Consider the following 24,594-nt stretch of genomic DNA (forward strand, 5'->3'; position numbering starts at 1 on the left):
TAACGTGTACATTATATTTATTCATTGCACACAGACTGATGCATTCAAATGTTTATTTCATTTAATTTTGATGATTTGAAGTGGCAACAAATGAAAATCCAAAATTCCGTGTGTCACAAAATTAGAATATTACTTAAGGCTAATACAAAAAAGGGATTTTTAGAAATGTTGGCCAACTGAAAAGTATGAAAATGAAAAATATGAGCATGTACAATACTCAATACTTGGTTGGAGCTCCTTTTGCCTCAATTACTGCGTTAATGCGGCGTGGCATGGAGTCCATGAGTTTCTGGCACTGCTCAGGTGTTATGAGAGCCCAGGTTGCTCTGATAGTGGCCTTCAACTCTTCTGCGTTTTTGGCTCTGGCATTCTGCATCTTCCTTTTCACAATACCCCACAGATTTTCTATGGGGCTAAGGTCAGGGGAGTTGGCGGGCCAATTTAGAACAGAAATACCATGGTCCGTAAACCAGGCACGGGTAGATTTTGCGCTGTGTGCAGGCGCCAAGTCCTGTTGGAACTTGAAATCTCCATCTCCATAGAGCAGGTCAGCAGCAGGAAGCATGAAGTGCTCTAAAACTTGCTGGTAGACGGCTGCGTTGACCCTGGATCTCAGGAAACAGAGTGGACCGACACCAGCAGATGACATGGCACCCCAAACCATCACTGATGGTGGAAACTTTACACTAGACTTGTCCCAGAGTCTGGAGGAAGACAGGAGAGGCACAGGATCCACGTTGCCTGAAGTCTAGTGTAAAGTTTCCACCATCAGTGATGGTTTGGGGTGCCATGTCATCTGCTGGTGTCGGTCCACTCTGTTTCCTGAGATCCAGGGTCAACGCAGCCGTCTACCAGCAAGTTTTAGAGCACTTCATGCTTCCTGCTGCTGACCTGCTCTATGGAGATGGAGATTTCAAGTTCCAACAGGACTTGGCGCCTGCACACAGCGCAAAATCTACCCGTGCCTGGTTTACGGACCATGGTATTTCTGTTCTAAATTGGCCCGCCAACTCCCCTGACCTTAGCCCCATAGAAAATCTGTGGGGTATTGTGAAAAGGAAGATGCAGAATGCCAGAGCCAAAAAGGCAGAAGAGTTGAAGGCCACTATCAGAGCAACCTGGGCTCTCATAACACCTGAGCAGTGCCAGAAACTCATCGACTCCATGCCACGCCGCATTCACGCAGTAATTGAGGCAAAAGGAGCTCCAACCAAGTATTGAGTATTGTACATGCTCATATTTTTCATTTTCATACTTTTCAGTTGGCCAACATTTCTAAAAATCCCTTTTTTGTATTAGCCTTAAGTAATATTCTAATTTTGTGACACACGGAATTTTGGATTTTCATTTGTTGCCACTTCAAATCATCAAAATTAAATGAAATAAACATTTGAATGCATCAGTCTGTGTGCAATGAATAAATATAATGTACAAGTTACACCTTTTGAATGCAATTACTGAAATAAATCAAGTTTTTCAAAATATTCTAATTTACTGGCTTTTACCTGTATATATATATATATATATATATACCTGTATGTATATATATATATATATACCTGTATGTATATATATATATATATATACCTGTATGTATATATATATATATATATACCTGTATGTATATATATATATATATATATATATATATATATATATATATATATATATATATATATATATATATATATATATATATATATATATATATATATATATATATATATACCTGTATATATGCAGTATATAACCATGATCCCATAGAGGACTTGATGTACACACTGCTCGTTCCTAACAACAACTATTCTTCTCATTCAGTGGTACCTGTGCTTCTGTTTTCCATGTGTTTTGTTCACAAACACCTGTAACTCCACTTGTAAAGGCTTAAGCGTGGCTTGAGGTCGGGGGCCATGGTGCACCAGCCTGCACATGGCTCGCTCGGCCCCCGATAGAGGACACGACTCAGTTGCCATCAGGATAAGACGTTAACACTCTGAGAAAGATAAGTCACCAAAAACGCCTCTTTCTAAAAGTGTCCACCGGGGACGGCGTTACTCTGAAACCCAACCCCCCAATAATCGATTCTGCTTCTCAAGTCTGCCAGAACCTTCTACAAACAGACTGAGGGGATGATTCCAAGACGGCGCCGCTCAAGTTGTGTTTTTTGGCAAAAATGAAAAAACATGTTTTCAAAGTTAAAATAATCCAACTGAGTCCAAAAGTAAAAGCTGCTGTGCTACTTAGTGTTCACCCTTTCCGTTTCCAATGTGTAATTCCCTTTTTTTGATTCCCCTTCGCTGGCACAAGCACTTACAACTACTTTCCAGAGTGATCCAATGAGAGATAGCGAGTAAAGGGACAGAGAGAGACAGGACAGCTAATCTACCTTCTCAATAGTAACCATGCAGTGCACTAAGTGGCCCAGACTAATCCAACTATCTGATGACTGGCAAGAATCTTATTATTAGGTCATCAGACATCCAAGACTCAAGAATGTTGAGGGGATGAGGGACTTTTAAGAAAAGGTCAATACTGTGCCTTAAAATGGGGTCAGCTAAATGTGTTGCCCTGGAAAAACAACAAAAAATATGTTTTGTGATTGACTCACTTTTTCATGGACAACGGTATTGGGACATCGAGCCAATACACATAGGGGAAGTGAAAATGGAAGAATCAAAATAATTCACCCACCAGAAATAAAAATGGGGAACATACACAAAATTAGGAGGATAAAATTCTCTAAAATGCCTTAGTTAGGTGAAAATTTAAGAATTTTAAGGGGATGAGACCAATACTTGCAGACATCAAGAAGGGCATGATAACAGCAACCATTTTTACTAAAGTGCATGAGAAAGGGGTTATACTATAGTACTGAAACTCTTATATACCGTAATTTCCGGACTATAAGCCGCACCTGACTATAAGCCGCACCAGCTAAATTTAGGGGAAAATACAGATTGCTCCATATATAAGCCGCACCCGACTATAAGCCGCAGGGTTTTGATGTGTAATTACCGTAGTATATAGGGGTTCCTGCTACCACGGAGGGGATTGTCGGGACAGAGATGACTGTTTGGGAACGCAAAGCGTCCCATTTATTAACAATAAATCTTTCAATCATTCAATCAAACTTTCACATCTTTGACATGGCGAACAGCATTCGTGCAGAGTACAAATAATACAACGGTAAAAATTAATACAAAGTGCTCGCCTGTACGTTATCAAAATAACCAGCCTACCGATATATGAAAAGTCAGTCTTTAATCATTGTGTCATCGTCTTCCTCCTGCGTACTAAAACCACCGAAATCCTCTTCGTCGGTGTCGGAGAAGAACAGGCCGTAAATAAGCCGCACCGTTGTATAAGCCGCAGGGACCAGAACGAGGGGAAAAAGTAGCGGCTTATAGTCCGGAAATTACGGTACTTTACAGATGTCAGTGTACAGCTTGTACAGCAGTATAAATGTACTACTATTCACTATAAAGTACTTAAAAACAGGGATGTTACAATATGAAACATTTCATATCACAGTTATTGTGACCAAAAGTATCTCAGTCCTTTTCACTGTATTGTTGAACATGCTCAAAAAGTACTTATGCACAACACAATATATTTCCTTGGCAGAAGAAGCATGACGTTTTCCTATTTAAAGTCATCAATTCATGTGTGCAGTAACATTAAATAGTCCATTGCGTGGGAGGGGGCTGTCAAAGCGACGCCTGATTAAGCAGTATGATGCATTTTTAGCGCACAAATTTAGACCAAAATAAAAATAATTGTTTTAAATAGAATACAACCTGAAATATTTTTTTCTGAGATGTATGGGGGCGCCTAGAAATCTCGAGACACCAGGCATCTGCCTATGTTGCCTAGTGTAAGTTTTCCCCATGATCTTCTCGTCTGTCTTTGGATCTGATCTATCTGTATGAGGCGAATACGCAGCACAACTTGTAGGTTCAACGTGCACAGTTGAATAACTTAGTTGCTCAAACAGCAATGTGTTTATACAAATTTATATTGAGGTAAGACGACTATGTAATGGGGAAAGACAACGCGTGCTAGTTTGCTTCTCTAAGAAATGAGCAATAGCACTGTTTGTGAGTTTAAAGTGCGGTTATTATGGAGGTTAATTTGTGTCTTTACTATGAAAGCTTTTTTAACACTAAATTTATGTAACATAATTTTTTGCCAATAAATTTTGTGAACTGAATTTTACATCAAATAATGCTGATTTCCAAATAAAATTGTTAGTAAAATGTGTTGGGGTTTTTTCAAATTCAGTATATAAAAAATCAGTGTGTAAAAAAATGTGTGTTTTAAAATTTAGTGTATTAAAATCAGTGCTGAAAAATTCTGTGGGATAAATGTTCTGCTTTAAATCGCAAGACCTATTTCAGGTAAATTAAGACTGAAGCAATCGTACCCGTCTCAGAACTAGCCAATGATGTGTCAAGTTTGAAGTCACGTGACACGGGTCTTACAAAGAGGCAGGTAATGCAGCATTAAATGCAGCCAGTCAAGGTAATCTGATGTATGTGCTTGGATGTCTTTTTATGAATATTTTAAACAGTTGAGGTTGTTGTGCATTAGTGACAAAAATATTTCTGTAAAAAAAGGTTAAAAGCTGATGGTAAAAACACTCAATAATGACTGATACTAAAAACGTTAGAAAATCTCAAAAACGAAATACAATTTTAGACACTAAATGTACATGGAAATACAGAATGTGTTTACAGCATTAACAATGAACAAAAAACACTGAAGATTGAATATATATGAACGGTGGTCCTCTACTCCCCAGACCACCACCTTCAAAGACATCTTTTATAATCAAGCAAGTACAACAAAGATGCAACAAACACGGCAAAACACAAACGCAGAGGGTAAAAAAACATCTACGTACTCAATATCACTTTTCTGCAGAACTTGGTCGTACAAATCTGCCTCCGTCTGACACTCGCCTCTCAGGATTGCTGCTGCGTAAACAAAATCTGCTGCCTGTGACGTACTTTTTATGATTACCCACACTCAAAAGTGCAGATTCTAACCACTTCGTTATGTTGCATTATACCCAGATAGCCCAGGTAACTGCCTTTTTCTGCTTTGCTTTTGCTTTGCATGTCATGTGACTTTAAACTTCAGTTGAGTGGAGTTTGAGTTTATTTCGAACATGCATACAATTACAAAATGATACATCACAGTTTCTCTTTTCAACATATTCGAAAAGGAGTAAGAAGAAGCAGAGCTTATTTAAGTCTACCTCTTTTCCTTTACATAGCAGTAGCTAAGTTGTCACACTTTAGACCTCATTTGGACATGCGAGAAGTACTCACTTGTGTTGGCACTTGTCAGCTATTGAGATAATAATGTCTGTGTGTTGTTACTTTTAGTGGATATTAAATGTATACGGCTACACAAGCTGTACACTGACCAAATGTAATGATATAGTATTGTATTGATGCGGAGCAAAAAACATGAGGTTGCGGAACACGAGTGTAAATGCTAGGGGTTGTACAATGGCATTTGAAGTTTAAATATTTAGAAAATACATTGATTGAGGTGCAAAACAGACAGAAGGAATGCTGAGACCTGGCAAGAAAAGCAAGGCAAGCGTACAGGAAAAATACAGGAAATGGTCCATAGGAGGACTTTCACACTGTGACTTTCATTCTTGACATCCTTGGTCAGTTTGGGAAAACCATTTTCTTTGTGGTCTAACAGAGTCCAATGCAGCAGTGACAGCCAGCTAAACTATATGGTGGAATGTGTAAAGTTTGAATCACAACTACTAATATAAATGTATTAAACATATTCAGGTCTTTAAAGGACTCTCCTCATGTTGAACTAAGAAACTGTGTGCTCACAGTGGTAATCTTGCCATAATTACAGAGTGCCACAACCAGTTGTCCGGGAAACCACAGGAAAATTCTCAAGGAATGTTTTCTTTCTCTCGTTCTTGATTCTTTTGTTTGCTTCTTTTTTAAACTCAATTTCTTTTAACATCAATAAAGCCAATCAATACATCTATCAGTGTCATGTGTTTTGGGAGAATCAACAAAGAAAAACAACTTTGCCTCTATTGAAGAAAAGACACCCATCCATCCATCCATTTTCTACCGCTTGTCCCGTTCGGGGTCGCGGGGGGTGCTGGAGCCGATCTCAGCTGCTTCGGGCGGAAGGCGGGTACACCCTGGACAAGTCGCTACCTCATCACAGGGCCAACACAGATAGACAACATTCACTCTCACATTCACACTCTAGGGACCATTTAGTGTTGTCTTTGGCACGTGTTTATAAAATACAGCAACCACAGACGAGGCAATATGATCATAACCAGGACAGTGAGTCATTCTACATATTTAGCGCAAGTGTGAACAATCAAACAGACCTTGACTGTGTCACCTAACAACTCAACAGCTGCCTCCTCTGTGACTCCCCACATAAAATATTATGTTCCAGGTGAAAATGTCACCATTACTAACAGTATTGGAGGTGTTTATATTAAAAAGTTTAGCAGAAGTGTAACAATAAGTTTACAGCCGTATTGTTAGTTGATTATAAGATCAAGTCTTTAAACTACTACCATAATTTAACTGATGAATGTGGAGGATGTGATAAAGGTGGCATAAACGTGTAAAAATATTTTATCTGCTAATGTAACATGTTAACAAGTGATGGCTAGTGCTAGCAGTTCCAGTTAGCACTTAGCAGTAGGGCTGCAACTAGCGATTATTTTGATAGTCGATAAGTCAACGATTATCTTAACGATTGGTCGACTTAACAGTTTATAAACCGTACACATTAAAATGCTCAAATTTTTACATTGGCTTCTAAATGCAGCTTATGTTATTTTAGTCATGTGCTTACTAACAAAGATGACAAATTCATTCATAAATCTGTATTTATACTGTAACTATGCTGCTCATTCAGCTGTTAAAACAATTAAAACAACTAATAAAATGTTGTCCATTTAAAAGAAAGGAAATGCCAAGGTCTTATAAAAAAATTAAAAAAAATAAATAAAAAAATCTGCTAAAATAGCAGCAATGAAAACAAACAAAACAAAATCTAACTTCCTCAAAAAGAAAAACATTGTGTGATGTTTAAAAAGCTATTGATTAATTATTGGCAGTTTTAGCACTATAATAGACTCAATGTGTAGAATTATATATTTGATTAATTCTTAAAATGTTGGCTATTTAATAGATTGTATGTTTAATCTTATTATACATCCGCATTGGTGCCTGTCTCTGTGTGCGTGTGTGTGTGGTTGCCGTTTAAGTGCCTTTTTTTACGGCAATTCTTCTCAAATATTGGGGGTGCAAAGCGATGCCATGGGGGGCGCGCTTTTTTTGCCACATCAGAATATGATGAAGCGTATGTAGCATTTGGCTTCACAACCACGGTGGAGGACGAAGAAAGACCAGTGGGTTTCCTTTTATGTTGATTAACTTACAATGTTACGCAGAGGTATAGTTATAACAATTTTATTGACAAATTATAGTATGTATAGTCACGGTGGAGAGTGGGGGTGCGGAACATTTTTCTTTTTCCGCAGGGGGGATGCGTATCAGAAAATATTTGAGAAGCACTATTTTACCTCATTGCAAATTGACGCTGCTTTAAAATTGAATTGATTGTATACAGTTTGGCTCACTGACTTTAGCTTAAATGATAGTTATTTTTCACACAACTTTGGCTCACTTTTGTTAGCCAGCAAGCAAGGTAGAAGCTAACAGTACTCTTACCAAAGCTGTGTCCGCATCCTCCCTCCAAATGTCCCTACAAATGACATCATGTCTCCGCTTTAAATGCTCGCGTATCACAGATGTACTGCCATCAAAACAACGTCCGCTTTGCAAAATGAGCAAGGTACTCATGTTTTTAACAAGGAAATATCCTCACACTTTTCATGTTATCACTGGGGATGTTTTTGCGAGTTACCCACTTCTGGCCGGAAAAACCATAGGGATGACGTAACAACTATTGTCAATAAAAATAATTGTCGGCAACACATTTTTGACAAGCTGACACCTCAAGTTGATCTCTGAACGGCGCAAAGTACGAAAATGCTGAAATAAAGTTAAAAGTGCCGCCAGTCGCTAAAGAAGCAACTGCTGTTAGCCAGCTGATACGAAAGGCACTGACGTCAGCTAGCTGCTGCGATGTTAAAATCTATTAAAAAAAGTCCCGAAATTTTTGGTGTCATCTGAATCAAATGATTCTCTGGGCACAGGACACAGAGGGAAGCTACATTTGATGTTGGACAGAATGGGAAGCAAGACTTGATGCTAAAAAAAAAAGTTGATGACCGAAAATGCAAGATTATATCACAAAGCAGACATGGAAAGAGTAAAAAGAGAAATTATAGAAGATCTGAGAAAAGCAACAACGAAATACAAAGAAGTCTGCAAGAAAATATCGAAAGTCTGCAAACTCAGAATAATAACATAAGAAGGGATTTTTTTAGGAAATGTGTCAAGAGTGAACATTCTCCAAGAAGAAATTATTGCAGTGAAACCAGACAACATGCTGAGGAATATCATAGATGAAATGGATCAGGAAAAAACGAATGAATGGTATCCTTGTGACAGGGCACCGAATTAAACCGAGATCCTACGCGAAAGCTGTGAATAATGGAGGAGAACCAGATGAAATGGATGTTGGCTCAGCAGAACAGCAAGGGGTCAACTTTCTGCAATCAAAGGAAATTGAAGTCGACATAAATACCACCGAAACATGCATCCCACTGAAGGGAAGAAACAACATCACTTCGGTCATCGTCATGAAACTCGTTAACAGAAAATCTAAAATGGCAGTGCTGAAACAGGGAAAGAAGCTGAAGAGAACAAATGTGTACATTAATGAGCACCTCACAAAACTTTATGCTGAAATCGCCAAGAAAGCACGCGACTTGAGAAAGCAGGGAAAAATTCTAGGAACTTGGAGCGCCAACTGTAAAAATTACATCAAGCTGAAAAAAGGTCAAGAAGCAAGAGTACCTTTTGTCTATGACATCAAGGACCTAGACAAATATTAAAGTTGACACTGCTCCAACGACAACGACGATAATGGAGTCTGACGGAAAACAAACACCTGCATTCAACCCCAACACTACTATGTTCCAACTAATCCCTAAACAAGAAGACCTAGGAGCGCATCCACCTACACTTATAGAAATTATTGAAACAACATCAAAGATTGCTGATCAAGAAAAAATGGAACTGAAAAACTTTTGCAACAAAGACCATAAAGCAGGATTTGGATAATGATATAGATGAAGATAAAACATTTTTTATCCCACATCAGTAATAATTGTTTTTATTATACAGATGAACAATATAATAACAACCTTAAATGTGATAACAAATTTTCTGTTCATTTTAACAGCAGACGCTTGTACGCAAATTACAACAACAGGAAGCACTTTCTACACAATTCAACAAACCCTTCAAAGTGATCACTGTCACAGAAACATGGGTCGAGGATAAAAAAGGAATAGTTTTTGATCTTGAAAGATATGAAATAAATTACATCAACAGAACCAACAAAAACTGAGGAGAAATAGCGGTGTAAGTGATGAAGGACCTGAACTACAAAGTGGTAAAAAACATGTCATTTGATAATATCTTAGAATGCATAACCATTTACGGTAAATATGGCATGACAAAAGCATATTTAATGTATCAAGTATTGAATGTATCAAGAATTGAAACATTTGAAGACTGGATCAAGGCAAATTTTATGGACATTGGTCAAAAAATAATTTTCCTATGTGGTGACTTCAATATTGAATAAGCAAAGTCCATCAATGACTTCATTGATACAATGTATAGCATCAGTTCTCACTAAATCCTTTCAGCAAAAATATGGCAATATCGCGAAATGATCAAGTATGACACATAGAATGGACTTGCTATCCCCAGGATATTACGTGTCTAATAAAGATTTGATTAATCTATGATGTCTCAGGTGTGATTCACTGCAATAGGGCCCCACAGCACACTGGATTCCAGTTACCGTATTTTCCGCACCATAAGCCGCCCCGTGTTGTAAGCCGCACCTTCAATGAATGGCATATTTCAAAACTTTGTTTACCTATTAGCCGCCCCGTGTTATTAGCCGCATCTACGCTACGCTAAAGGGAATGTCAAAAAAACAGTCAGATAGGTCAGTCAAACTTTAATAATATATCACAAACCAGCGTTCTAACAACTCTGTTCACTCCCAAAATGTAATGTGCAAATGTGCAATCACAAAAATAGTAACACTCAAAATAGTGCAGAGCAATAGCAACATCAATAACTCAACGTTGCTCATACGTTAGTGTCACACAACACACAAAATAAACATTTAAAGCTCACTTTCTGAAGTTATTACTCATCCACAAATCCCTCGAATTATTCTTCTTCGGTGTGCTTCACTTGTTTTTTGACACCATCTATGATGTGGACGCGCATGCAGTCATAGATCAACAGGGACGGAGCTGTGTGAAAAAAGTCACCTGGTCTCTTCGCTCATTTTTTCTTCATCCATCCATCCCTTCGAGTTAGCTTTTATGATGACGCCGGCTGGAAAGTTCTCTTTTGGCAAGGTCTTCCTTTTGAATATCACCGTGGGTGGAAGTTTCTGGCCATTAGCATGGCAAGCTAGAACCACAGTAGGACGACTTCTCATTCCCTGTGGTGCGAATATTCACCGTACGTGTTCCCGTTGTATCCACAGTGCGGTTCACATGAATATCAAAAGTCAGTGGAACCTTGTACGTGTGTCTCTTAGTAGGAGACATTTTGTGGTCTTTACAGAAACACACAAATGAAATGAAACGTAATATCCGCGCGCTTCTTCTTCTACGGGGGCGGGTGCTCACCTTGGCGGTTGCTTACAGTAGAAGAAGAAGCGCTTCCTCTTCTATGGGGGCGGTTGCTTACCGTAGAAGAAGAAGCGCTTCCTCTTTTACGGGGAAAAAAGATGGTGGCTGTTTACCGTAGTTGCGAGACCTAAACTTTATGAAAATAAATATTAATATTAATCCATATATAAGGTGCACCGGGTTATTAGCCGCACTGTCAGCTTTTGAGAAAAATTGTGGTTTTTAGGATCGGCTTATGGTGCGGAAAATACGGTAATTGAAATACCACAACACTGGCTATTGTTCAGATAAGTTCAATTTAAGAACTTGCACACAAAGCAACACTGGAGATGACGAGGACGTGCCTTTTCCGCACATGCGTATTAGGTCGCGTTGCGCCGGCGGTCGGAGGGGGGCGGGGGTCTTGAACGTAGGGCTGGGCGATATGGCCTTTTATTAATATCTCAATATTTTTAGGCCATGTCGCGATACACGATATATATTGCGATATTTTGCCTTAGCCTTGAATGAACACTTGATGCATATAATCACAACAGTATGATGATTCTATGTGTCTACATTAAAACATTATTGTTCATACTGCATTAATATATGTTCATTTTTTTAACTTTCATGCAGAGAGGGAAATCACAACTAAGTCAATTTACCAAAACTGTATTTATTAAACAGTTATTAAGCAGTGGCACAAACATTCATGTCATTTCCAAAACAAAGTGCAAGATTGTCAGAGACTTTTTAAAACAAGCTATAAGTGCACTTTTGTCACTAAGATGACATATCAAAACAACACTAAATTAAAGTGCACTTTTTGTACAGAACGCCACTACAATAGTTTAAAACTAATAAAGTGCACTTTTGTGCATGATGTCACACAAAATATTTCAATAAGTGTCAAATAAAAATTAGCTACATAATAGGAAATTAAAAAGTGCATGTCCTTCGCTATGTGGTAGGTTCCTGCGAACGTTATCTCCATCTGTTGTTAACTACTTTTTTCATACGGTGTAGATGTGGAAATGGTTGCTTAGGCATTTTGTTGGTGTGGCACCTGCCGAGATGTTGACATGAGGAGTTTCAATAACTCCTTATTCTCTATCAGGTGACTTTTCAAGTGATGCTACATATTAGCATTAATGCTACTTTTTGTAGCAACGCTTTTGCCCCACACTTGACAAATTACGGTTGTCTGTTCGACATATTCCCGCTTGAAGCCAAACCACCGGCAAACGATGGACCCCCTCCTGTTAATTCTTCCTTCATTTGTTACCAGATTTGCACCTTCTTTCTCTCGTATTACCACTCGCACCACAGCTAACGTTACCCATGCCCCTACCTGTCTGCTCTGCGAGGGCGTATACGTATGTGACGTATTTAAGGTGCGCTTGTTTTATGTCTCTGTGAGAAGGAGAGACAACAAAGAGTGAGAAACGCCAGTAGTGTAATGCCCGCAGGTAAAAGCAAATGCGTGAGAACGTATACTCGAATGTCACAATATAATCATTTTCTATATCGCACAGAGACAAACCCGCGATATATCGAGTATATTCAATATATCGCCCAGCCCTACTTGAACGGTGGCATTGTTGTGTGTGGACACGGATAAGGTTAGGTGTGATTTACCCTGGATAACTTTGTGTAAACAGGGCCTTAGTGAGCTACAGTGCTAACATTACACATTTTAAAAATGGCATCGTGCTTGATTACCGTAATTTCCGGACTATAAGCCGCTACTTTTTCCCCTCGTTCTGGTCCCTGCGGCTTATACAAGGGTGCGGCTTATTTACGGCCTGTTCTTCTCCGACACCGACGAAGAGGATTTCGGTGGTTTTAGTACGCAGGAAGAAGACGATGACACAATGATTAAAGACTGACTTTTCATATACCGGTAGGTTGGTTATTTTGATAACGTACAGGCGAGCACTTTGTATTACTTTGCACCGTTGTATTATTTGTACTCTGCACGAATGCTGTTCGCCATGTCAAAGATGTGAAAGTTTGATTGATTGATTGAAAGATTTATTGTTAATAAATGGGACGCTTTGCGTTCCCAAACAATCATCTCTGTCCCGACAATCCCCTCCGTGGTAGCAGGAACCCCTATATACTACGGTAATTACACATCAAAACCCTGCGGCTTATAGTCGGGTGCGGCTTATATATGGAGCAATCTGTATTCTCCCCTAAATTTAGCTGGTGCGGCTTATAGTCAGGTGCGGCTTATAGTCCGGAAATTACGGTATCTTGTTTGCGTATCCTGTTCATGAGGGAGGAGGCGTTTCCCCTCAAGATATAAAAACAAACATTAACTTTAAAAGTTACCTTTTGGGAGCCTATTCTCAAAAGGAGAGCAAACAAGGTGTAAAAGAAAGTGCATCTCTATCCTCCTTCAAAACCGCACTAAAAGAACACCTCCAGGCAACTACAACCCTAGACTAACACCCTACCCCCACCTCATCCCACCTCCCCGAATTGTAAATAATCAAATGTATATACTTGTTCTTATGCTTTCTGAGCTCACTATGTTCACTGCTCGCTGTACATATCCAACGAGGTCAGACCTACACTGTTACAATGTCCATTTCTCAGATGATAGAATTGTTGATGACTGAAGTGCTGATAGCAACCAAACCTAACCCACTTTTTGTACAGAACGCCACTACAATAGTTAAAAACAAATAAAGTGCACTTTTGTGCATGATTTCACACAAGATATTTCAATAAGTGTCAAATAAAAATGAGCTGCATAATAGGAATTCAAATTGTGTATGTCCTTCGCTATGTGGTAGGTTCCTGCTGACGTTATCTTGTTATGTTGTGGACTATTTTTTTCATACGGTGTTGATGTGGAAATGGTTGCCTAGGCATTTTGTTGGTGTGGCACCGAACATAAATGTTGACATGCGGAATAAGCACTCTTCATTCTCTAGCGGGTGACTTTTCAAATGATGCTACGTAATAGCAGTAATGCTACTTTTTGCCCCACACTTGACAAATTACGGTTGTCTGTTCGACATATTCCAACTTGAAGCCAAACCACCGCCAGACGATGGACCCCCTGCTGTTTTTCTTGGGAATTAATTCTTCTTTCATTTGTTACCAGATTCGCACCTTCTTTCTCTCGTATTACCACCCGCACCACAGCTAACGTTACCCATGTTGCTACCTCTCTGCTCCGCGAGGGCGTATACGTATGTGACGTATGTAAGAAGGTGCGCTTGTTTTATTGAGAAGGAGAGACTAGAAAGAGTGGTAAGAGCCTGTAGTGTAATGCCGGCAGCTAAAAGCAACTGCGTGAGAACATGTACTCCAATATCACGATATACCGTATTTCCTTGAATTGCCGCCGTGTATATAGTATGCGCATGCCTCGATTTACCGCCGGGTGAAACTCGTTTCGCTAAATAATTAGCGCATGCCTAGAATTACCGCCGGGTCAAACTCATTTCACAAAATAATTAGCGTATGCCTAGAACAGTGGTTCTTAACCTGGGTTCGATCGAACCCCTAGTCGGCCTCAGGGGTTCGGCGGAGGTCAAGACACACCGACTCATCATGTAAATACAAACTTATCCCCATCGGCGTATTACGGATACGGCAACAGCTGACTGGTTTGCAGGTGTGTAATTTGTTGTGAGTTTTTATGCACTGGTTGGTTTTGTTGTTTGAACAAGGTGATGTTCATGCACGGTTCATTTTATGCACCAGTAAAAAAACGTGGTAACACTTTAGTATGGGGAACATATTCACCATTAATTAGTTGCTTATTAACATGCAATTTAGTAACATATTGGCTCTTAACTAGTCATTATTAAGTACTTATTAATGCCTTATTCGGCGTGGCCTTATTATAACCCTAACCCTCTAACCCTGACCCTAACCAAATAACTCTAAATTAAGTCTTTATTACTTAGAATATGTTCCCCTAGTGTCCAAATAACTCTAAATTAAGTATTTGTTACTTAGAATATGTTCCTCATACTAAAGTGTTACCAAAAACATATAACTGTCTTGAATTTGAAAAAAAAAGTTTTATTTTTCACTAAAGAAGAACCACTGGCCTAGAATTACCGCTGGGTAATAGACGTACCTAATGTTGTTTACATTGATTGATAATGTTTGTTGTTACAATCGTAGTTAAGAATTAAAGTAGAATGTTTTATTTTCAATTTGTTTTTCATGCATTTTTACATACAGAAAAATGCGTACGTAATTGTTGAATGACCCCTTGTAAAAATAAAGAGTGTCACGTTATAATTGCCTTTTCAGACCCAAACAAAAATAACTCCCGGGATGATTCATTGTGCTTTAAATTTTATTGCGGCATTAAGCGATGTCATGATGGTATCCTTACATCACACTCAAATTTATAAGCGCATGCCTAAATTTACCGCATGCCTTTGGTAAGCACCAGAGTGAGAAGAGGTTTTAAAATAATTACAGCATGCCTTTGGTAAGCGCCGCAGTGAGAAGAGGTTTTTAATCAATTACCGCACGGGCGCTAATTCGAGGAAATATGGTAGTCATTTTCTATATCGCACAGAGACAAACCCGCGATATATCGATATATCGCCTAGCCCTAATTTGTACCTTGAATTGATTAACATGGACCCCGACTTAAACAATTTCAAAAACGTAATCGGTTGTTACCATTTAGTGGTCAATTGTGCGGAATATGTACTGTACTGTGCAATCTACTAATAAAAGTTTAAATCAATCAAAAAATCATAGACAGGCTCAAGCGGCTGATTACTGAAATGCCAATTTTGCATAGGGGTCCTTTAAACTTGACTGTTTGTTCATACAGGTGTGTTGCATTTTAGTTAGACTTCTGCCCCTCTTGTTTACCTAATTAGTAAATGAGTATTTTGGATAACCTTTAACAGGATTCATGTATTTTCCTTTGAAATGGACCTGGGACAGAGTGTACATCCACAGTCTACGTGGGCTCCACTCAGTCTGCAGCTCACCAATGCCAGGTTTGAGGCTTGGAACTGGACTCTCTGGTTTGTCACCGTGCTCGGTTCGGTCCGGTGGAGTAAATCTCCCCTTTCATGTTTTTGTTTATCCTTGACTAAACAGCCTCTATTATCTATTCCAGTGTACGTAGTCAAACGACAAGGTGACATGTTATTTTGAAGAAGATAGTTCCTCTTACCTTGAGTGTAGCCGCTTGCTAGCCAAGTCTACACCGTTAGCTCGCGACTGAGCCATGTCGCCGCCGCCGCCAACTCCTGCCTTCCGCCCCTCCAAAACTGAAGACAGGCCACGTCAAGGCTTTTCAAAGCCCTCCACCTTTTCCTTCGCCTTCTAGGTTCTTCTTTCCTGGGCCACTTTCTCCCCACCTCTCCCCAAGCATTGGCTACACTACAGTATGGCAGCAGGTACGGAAAAGAGCTACATTAAAAACACAAAGTCCCGCCCATATTGTGATGTCACATACCCGGAAGTCATGCGTGGATGACAGCAAAAGTTAAGCTCGTTTTAAAATCAAAGTGTTAAACAATGAATGTTTAAACATTTATAAGTTGCGATTTTTGGTTTATTTCCTAGGTCTCTTTAATGGTTTTACTCAAGCTTAGATCTTTTTTTCCGCGAAAAATATTAAAAGGCGAAAATGGCGACGTGATTGTGATATTTCCAACAGCAGCGAACGCATCTTAATGGAATCGTGAAACATTAGTAGCACATATAAACTTAAAAATACGTAATATTATTTTAATTAGGACGATTACAGTTGTATATGTATGTGATAAAGTCAGATTATTTAGGAATAATAATCATGTTAAAAAACTAGTGATATTTTGTCGAGAAGAAAGTAGTCATATTAGGACGATAATGTTACATATAGGCTCCAGCACCCCCCACGACCCCGAAAGGGACAAGCGGTAAAAAATGGATGGATGGATGGATGGACATTAAAAAGCAAAACTGGCGACGTGATTATGAGAATTCCAACAGCAATCAACGCATCTTAATTGAATCGTGAAGCAACATTAGCACAAATAAACTTAAAAATGCATAATATTATTTTAATTAGGACAATTACAGTAGTATATGTATGTGATAAAGTCAGATTATTATACATAGGAATAATAATCATGTTAAAAAACTAGGGATATTTTGTCGAGAAGAAAGTAGTCATTTTAGGACAATAATGTTACATAGGCTCCAGCACCCCCCGCGACCCCGAAAGGGACAAGCTGTAGAAAATTGATGTTTGGATGAACATTAAAAAGCGAAACTGGCGACGTGATTATGAGAATTCCAACAGCAGTCAACGCATCCTAATGGAATCGTGAAGCACAAATAAACTTAAAAATGCCTAATGTTATTTTAGTTAGTACAATTACAGTTGTATATGTATGTGATAAAGTCAGATTATTATATATAGGAATACAATCATGTTAAAAAACTAGTGATATTTTGCTGAGAAGAAAGTAGTCCATCCATCCATCCATTCATTGTCTTCCGCATATCTGAGGCCGGGTCGCGGGGGCAGCAGCCTAAGCAGGGAAACCCAGACTTCCCTCTCCCCAGCCACTTCGCCCAGCTCCTCCCGGGGGATCCCGAAGCGTTCCCAGACCAGCCGGGAGACATAGTCTTCCCAACCTGTCCTGGGTCTTCCCCGTGGCCTCCTGCCGGTCGGACGTACCCTAAACACCTCCCTAGGGAGGCGTTCGGGTGGCATCCCGACCAGATGCCCGAACCACCTCATCTGGTTCTTCATATTAGGACAATAATGTTACATAAGCTCCAGCACCCCCCGCGACCCCGAAAGGGACAAGCGGTAGACAATGGATGGTTGGATGGACATTAAAAAACGAAAATGGCGACGTGATTGTGAGAATTCCAACAGCAGCCAACGCATCCTAATGGAATCGTGAAACAACATTAGTAGCACATATAAACTTAAAAATACGTAATATTATTTTAATTAGGGCAATTACAGTTGTATATGTATGTGATAAAGTCAGATTATTATATATAGGAATAATAATCATGTTAAAAAACCAGTGATATTTTGTCGAGAAGAAAGTAGTCATATTAGGACAATAATGTTACATAGGCTCCAGCACCCCCCGCGACCCCGAAAGGGACAAGTGATAGAAAATGGATGGATGGATGGACGTTAAAAAGCGAAAATGGCGACGTGATTATGAGAATTCCAACAGCAGCCAACGCATCCTAATGGAATTGTTAAGCAACATTAGTAGCACAAATAAACTTTAATTAATTAATTAGGACAATTACAGTTGTATATGTATGTGATAAAGTCAGACTATTATATATAGGAATACAATCATGTTACAAAACTAGAGTGATATTTTGTCTAGAAGAAAGTAGTCATGTTAGGACAATAATGTTACGTTTCAGTAAGATTAAAAAATAAAATATCTTATTTTCTAATGCTTCAACTCCTGTAATTCTGTAAATGTATTATGTACTTTTTTTCTTCACAAGAATAGCGCTACTACATTATTCATAAGACTGGAACAAACAGTCCTACTAATCAATCTTTGAAAGCAATTCTATGATTTTATTAGTTTTCCTTTTTTTCCACTAGGTTTTCATAGCAATTCTAAAATTCGGCTACATAATTTGCTTCCAAATAGTACACTTATTATTTTCTACTGTATTGTATTGACATTGTGATTATATCGTCCAAATGGTGCCGTACTTCACACTTGCCACTAGGGGGAAGCATTGCACCGGTGAAGCAGCCTACTTTGTCTTAGAAAACAAGTTCAGAAGATTCTAGTTATTTTACTGGTACAAACAAAAAGCCAATCAACTACAAAATCCAATTAGTTTATATATTTTTTTGAAATATTCATGTGTGTATAATAATCAGTTTTGCATAAGGAGCATAAAGCTATGTTTGCATTCTTAAATCATCTGGCTGACAAAAGATTGACAAAATAAATAATCCTAGTTCACAAACATCTCTTCAAAGGTTAGTGTATTATTTCCAGTGAAGCCTCTTATTATAATGAATTGCCATCAAGAATAATACGCTTCTCCGTGCACGAAGCCGAGGAGGCAGGCTCCTGCTTTACATTTCCATGTATTTTCTTTCATTATTATTATTATTTATTATAATCCCTGGGCTGTAATATCAGCGGCACCGGCTCATTACGGACAACAAGGAGCAACAAAAGCAAAATGAGATTGAGGTAAGCTGATTTCAGATTTAAACTGAGCAACTTAAATTTGCCTCTCCCTTGTGAGCTGATGGCCCATTTTTGAAAAACAAACCCATCTGCCTCACATTGTTTTTCCAGCATACGTACACTTAAAAAATATACATGCAACACTGTTGTAATTGCAGCACTTTTGCAGGAATATGAGTAAAAGCTTCATATATACAAACAAAAGGCTCTTGCAAATGTGTACTGGAGCACAAAGAGTACACAAACCGAGGCATAACTTGATGCTAAATGCATTAAAAGGTCTAAAAAGGCAGTTCATGTCAAGAAAGACCTTACTGTATTAAAAAGAAATAAACATATTTTTGCTCATTGAAGAAAAATGTTGGTCTTTTACCTACAGTATATGTAAAATGGGCGCAAAACAATTCAATGTATGCAGATGATATACTCATGCAATATAATACATGCAAAAGTGTTGCACGGTCATTTATCACAGATATGCAAGAAATGTGACCTGTTTGCGAGTGGCCTCTTGGGGGGTATGAGACATTTTTTGTCATTTGTCACCATGACAACTCTGCTCGCATCTTCATTAGTCTCCAAAGGAGCGCTTTAGCAGCATGAGTGGCCACCGGGGTTGGAAGCTGCATTGCTCGATAAGATCACTGAATGGCCAATGCAAGGCAACAAGGCTCATGGAGTTTATTACTATTAAGTGCATGATCAGAAGCAGACTGTTTGCTTTGGCTCAGCTATCGCTCAATAAAAATAATTGATCATATGGAAGGGGTGGGGTGGGTGGGCGGTCAGGGGATGACAAAACAATCTGCATAATGGAAAAAGTCAAATCTAATCTTTTGCACAACTCCAGACTGTTTTCTGCTGGTGAAGGCAGGGGGAGTGGAAGGGTGGTAATGAATGAACTCTTTGATTGCCTGTTATCTGAACTCAACTGCAGAGAGTACGAGGCATTCAGTTGAAGACTGTCTTCAACAAATATGATTGATAGAGCATTGTACAATATTGGGAATTTCCAAGTTTTAATCAAACACCCTGTGAAATTATTAGCACTTTTATCAGCTTGCATGTTTCAATGGTTTAGTAGAATTAAAAGTAATGGAGTGTGATTAGTCGAGAACAGGTTTATTTTTATTATTTAGTTTTATTACCGCATAAATATAGCATTACATGAATGCTTAGCATGAATTCAGAATGTCACAATAATAAAGTCAGAATATTACATGAAAAAAAAAGTTGTATTTTTTTTAGAACAAATATTAGAAAAATCTGAAATTACTATGAGAATAAAGTCAGAGTATTACAACAATAATATACAGTAGAATAACAATAAAGTAATAATATCACATCTATAAGTTTTGATTAATGGGAGTAAAGAAAAAATATCTGAATAATGCGAGAAAGTTGAAATGATATATGTGTAAATTTGGAAAGTCACAAGAATAAAGGTGGAAATACCATGTAAAAATATATTTTCAAAGATTTATTGAAAATAGTTTTCCTGATTTTTTTTTCATGAAATCTTTTTTGACAATTTTTATTAGTATTTTAATATTAATGTTTTTATTCATTCATATACATATATTTTTATTTTATTTTATTTTTTTAAAGAAAAAACAGATTTTTGCAATATTCGTTTTGTATTATTCAAGAACAAAAGCATATGTTAGCAATATTATTTTTTTAAATTAAAAAAAAAAAAATTATATAAAAGAAATTCTAGAAATATTTTGCAATTTTAGAAGAGTTCAGCCGTAACGTCACAAGATAAAGCAAAACATAATACAGGGGAGAAAGGCTTTTTTTTCAGAGAAAAAAAATGGAATGTCATAAGAATCAAGACAATAAACATGGACATGCTGCAAAAAAGTTGTATTTTGCGCAAGTAAAGAGTTGTAAAATTACGAGAATAAAGTCCAAATGTCATAGAATAAAATCAAAATGACAGAAATGTCATAACATTACAAAAAAAGCTGACATATTTTGGTAATTTTTCACGAAACAACTTCCAATCTTAAGTCACAATAGTATAGGTATAAATTAGGGTTGTACGGTATACCGGTATTGGTATAGTACCGCGATACTAATGAATCATATTCGGTACTATACTGCCTCTAAAAAGTAACGGTTATATTATGTTTATAAACTCAGGAAATACGTCCATGGACACATGAGGACTTTAAATATGTCCAATGTATGATCCGGTATCGGATTGATGCCAAAATGTGTGGTATCATCCAAATCTAATGTAAAGCATCCAAACAACAGAAGAATCTGTGATTATTACATGTTAACAGAAGTGTAGATAGAATATGTTAAAAGAGAAAGTAAGCAGATATTAACAGTAAATGAACAAATAGATTAATAAGTCACTTTCTACCACTTGTCCTTAATAATTTTGACAAAATAATAGAATGATAAATGACACAATATGTTACTGCATACGTCAGCAGACTAATTAGGAGCCTTTTTTTTGCTTACTTACTACTAAAAGACAAGTTGTCTTGTATGTTCACTATTTTATTTAAAGACAAAATTGCAATAATAAACATATGTTTAATGTACCGTAAGATTTTTTGTTAAAATAAAGCTAATAATGCCATTTTTTGTGGTCCCCTTTATTGAGAAAAGTATTGAAAAGTACCCAATTATTTAAATGAATGCATATGAACGTTTCATTTATGGGAGTTGTTGCCCATATTTGGAAAAACGAAGATAACAGCTTCAGTCTATGTGTTTAGCACCATGCAAACCTCTGACAGTTAAATCGATCGTTTTGCATGCTCTCAATTGCACAAGCCGACATTGCTGCAAACTGCAGATGGGAAAATTATTGATTTCTTTAAGTCGTCAGACTGCAAAACCCATCCTGAAGCACTTTCATGGAAAGTTATGAACTTATCACACTGCGGACCAACCCATCCGACGCACTAAGACCAGTGTGTTTGTGTGTGTATAAGCACAAGCGTGTTTGTCAGCATCTGGCTGCGCCTATAGTTCACTGTATATCAGCTTATACATCATCTGTCCACGTGTCCATCAGTGTGTCCATCAGTGTGTGTGTGTGTGTGTGTGTGTGTGTGTGTGTGTGTGTGTGTGTGTGTGTGTGTGTGTGTGTGTGTGTGTGTGTGTGTGTGTGTGTGTGTGTGTGTGTCTGGCAACATAATGCTTGATGCTGCTTGCTTGCTCTGTTGTGGCTCCTTGTTCTTGGCCTACTTTGGGAGAGGTGAATTGGGGGCAAGCAGAGTCTATGAGTAAGGGGATTAGGTCTCCAAACACGCTCCTCTCCAGTTTGGGATTTTGCCCCGATGCCAGACACTTAAAGTCTGCCAGGGATTAAGACACAGAGAGAAGTAAGAGCGTCGTGTATTGTGACTCGTGTGTGTGTGTGTGTGTGTGAGGGTGGGGAGATGTTTTCGTCCCAAAAAAAAGAGGAGGGGCAGCCGGTGGGTTAATAATGATAATAATAAAAGAAACTAAGATACACGGCGATGATATGATCTAATACTTGAGCGTGGCATTTGCTGACCTATTTGTACGCGGCTCGTGCCGTGAAGTCGGTCAGTATGTTTTCAAGGGATAAGACATAATAATAGAGAAGCTGTTCTTTTGATTTTGTTTGTATTAGTGGCTGATCTCCACTTAATTCTGTGTTTTAATTAGGAAATGGCTCAGGTCGCTACTGTTTCCTTATTTAGGAAACAAAAGCGACGTCTTTGCGGTAATCTGTGTTTACAAGAATGTTATTCGACAGGCACGCGTGCATCATAAGTGCGGTTCTTATCCCGATTTAACCTTCAGAATATCTCCAAAATACTTAATATGCTTACTTAAGTGTGGCATTATTCCCCCAAATGAAGGCAAAACGCAACAGTGGATGTATGATCGCAATACAGTGATTGCACAACGACTATTGGCCATTCCACCAAATTGGTGACATTGGCTTGTTGAAACTCTATCATAATAAATTTAAATTTATGTCTTTATGTCTGTAAATATGATTAAAAAAAACCTTTGACTAACAGGACTGAAAGTAACAAAAGAGAGTTATTAGCATAGAATTAGCACACACATGAAATATAAGTAGTCACATAGCATTTATGCCAATAGCATATTGACACTAGGAGTGTGGGAAAAAATAGATTTGAATTCACATCGCGATTCTCACGTTGTGCGAGTCAGAATCGATTCTCATTTTTAAAAAATCGATATTTAATTTTTTATTTTAATTTTTTTAAATTTTTATTTTTGTTATTTATCAATCCAACAAATCAATACACAGCAATACCATAACAATGCAATCGAATCCCAAAACCAAACCCGACCCAGCAACACTCAGAACTGCAATAAACAGAGCAATTGAGAGGAGACACAAACACGACACAGAACAAACCAAAAGTAGTGAACAAAAATGAATATTATCAACAACAGTATCAATATTAGTTACAATTTCAACATAGCAGTGATTAAAAATCCCTCATTGACATTATCATTAGACATTTATAAAAAATATAAAAAAAGAACAATAGTGTCACAGTGGCTTACACTTGCATCGCATCTCATAAGCTTGACAACACACTGTGTCCAATATTTTCACAAAGATAAAATAAGTCATATTTTTGGTTCATTTAATAGTTAGAACACATTTACATTATTGCAATCAGTTGATAAAACATTGTCCTTTACAATTTTAAAAGCTTTTTACAAAAATCTACTACTCTGCTTGCATGTCAGCAGACTGGGGTAGATCCTGCTGAAATCCTATGTATTGAATGAATAGAGAATCGTTTTGAATCGGGAAAAAAAATAGTTTTTGAATCGAGAATCGTGTTGAATTGAAAAAAAAAAAAATCGATTTTGAATCGAATCGTGACCCCAACAATCGATATTGAATCGAATCGTGGGACACCCAAAGATTCACAGCCCTACTAAGCACATTACAGTGATTCCACAAAAAATACTTTTAAAATAAATCAATTAGGTAACAGGACTGTGCTAAGATTTAGTCAATTTTGAAATAGGAACCTGCAGAAGATCTGAATGATGCAACTTCCTAGACCATGTGACTTGTGGAATATTCCAAATGTTTCAAACGGGTAGGGCAACAGGATTGAGTGAGAACCCAGGAACACGACCAAAGAGTGATTTAAACAAAATTGTTAATTTATCTTAAGAATATAAACCTAAAGTATAAATGGGATAGTAACACAAATATGTAGAAATGAGGGCTGTCAAGGTTAACAAAAGTTTCCTATAAAAAGAAAACATTTTGTATCGTGCTTAGGGCTGGGGGATATGGCCTTTTATTAATATCTCGATACTTTTAGGCCATGTCACGATACACGATATATATCTCGATATTTTGCCTTAGCCTTGAATGAGCACTTGATGCATATAATCACAGCAGTGTGATGATTCTATGTGTCTACATTAAAACATTATTGTTTACACTGCATTAATATATGCTTATTTTAAACTTTCATGCAGAGAGGGAAATCACAACTAAGTCAATTTAACAAAACTGTATTTATTAAACAGTAATTAAGCAGTGGC

At 37.8% G+C, this 24,594-nt stretch overlaps 1 protein-coding gene across 4 annotated transcripts in view; it reads right to left on the bottom strand.

Moving 5' to 3' along the window:
- gpsm1b (G protein signaling modulator 1b) overlaps positions 1–24,594 on the bottom strand; it is an 88,961-nt gene that overhangs the window by 30,793 nt on the left and 33,574 nt on the right. Inside the window, exon 1 of one of the 4 annotated variants that reach the window (XM_062031040.1) lies at positions 16,029–16,304. The exons of 2 other annotated variants lie outside the window; for them this stretch is intronic. In XM_062031040.1, the coding sequence (XP_061887024.1) occupies positions 16,029–16,084 (56 nt within the window). In that variant the 5' untranslated portion in view covers positions 16,085–16,304. Of the gene's footprint in view, positions 1–1,824; positions 2,337–16,028; positions 16,305–24,594 lie in introns of those variants that run through there. One more of the 4 variants, XM_062031039.1, reaches the window with a different exon arrangement.

The sequence above is a fragment of the Entelurus aequoreus genome, linkage group LG21, assembly GCF_033978785.1.
Source record: "Entelurus aequoreus isolate RoL-2023_Sb linkage group LG21, RoL_Eaeq_v1.1, whole genome shotgun sequence".
NCBI classification, from domain to species: Eukaryota; Metazoa; Chordata; class Actinopteri; order Syngnathiformes; family Syngnathidae; genus Entelurus; species Entelurus aequoreus.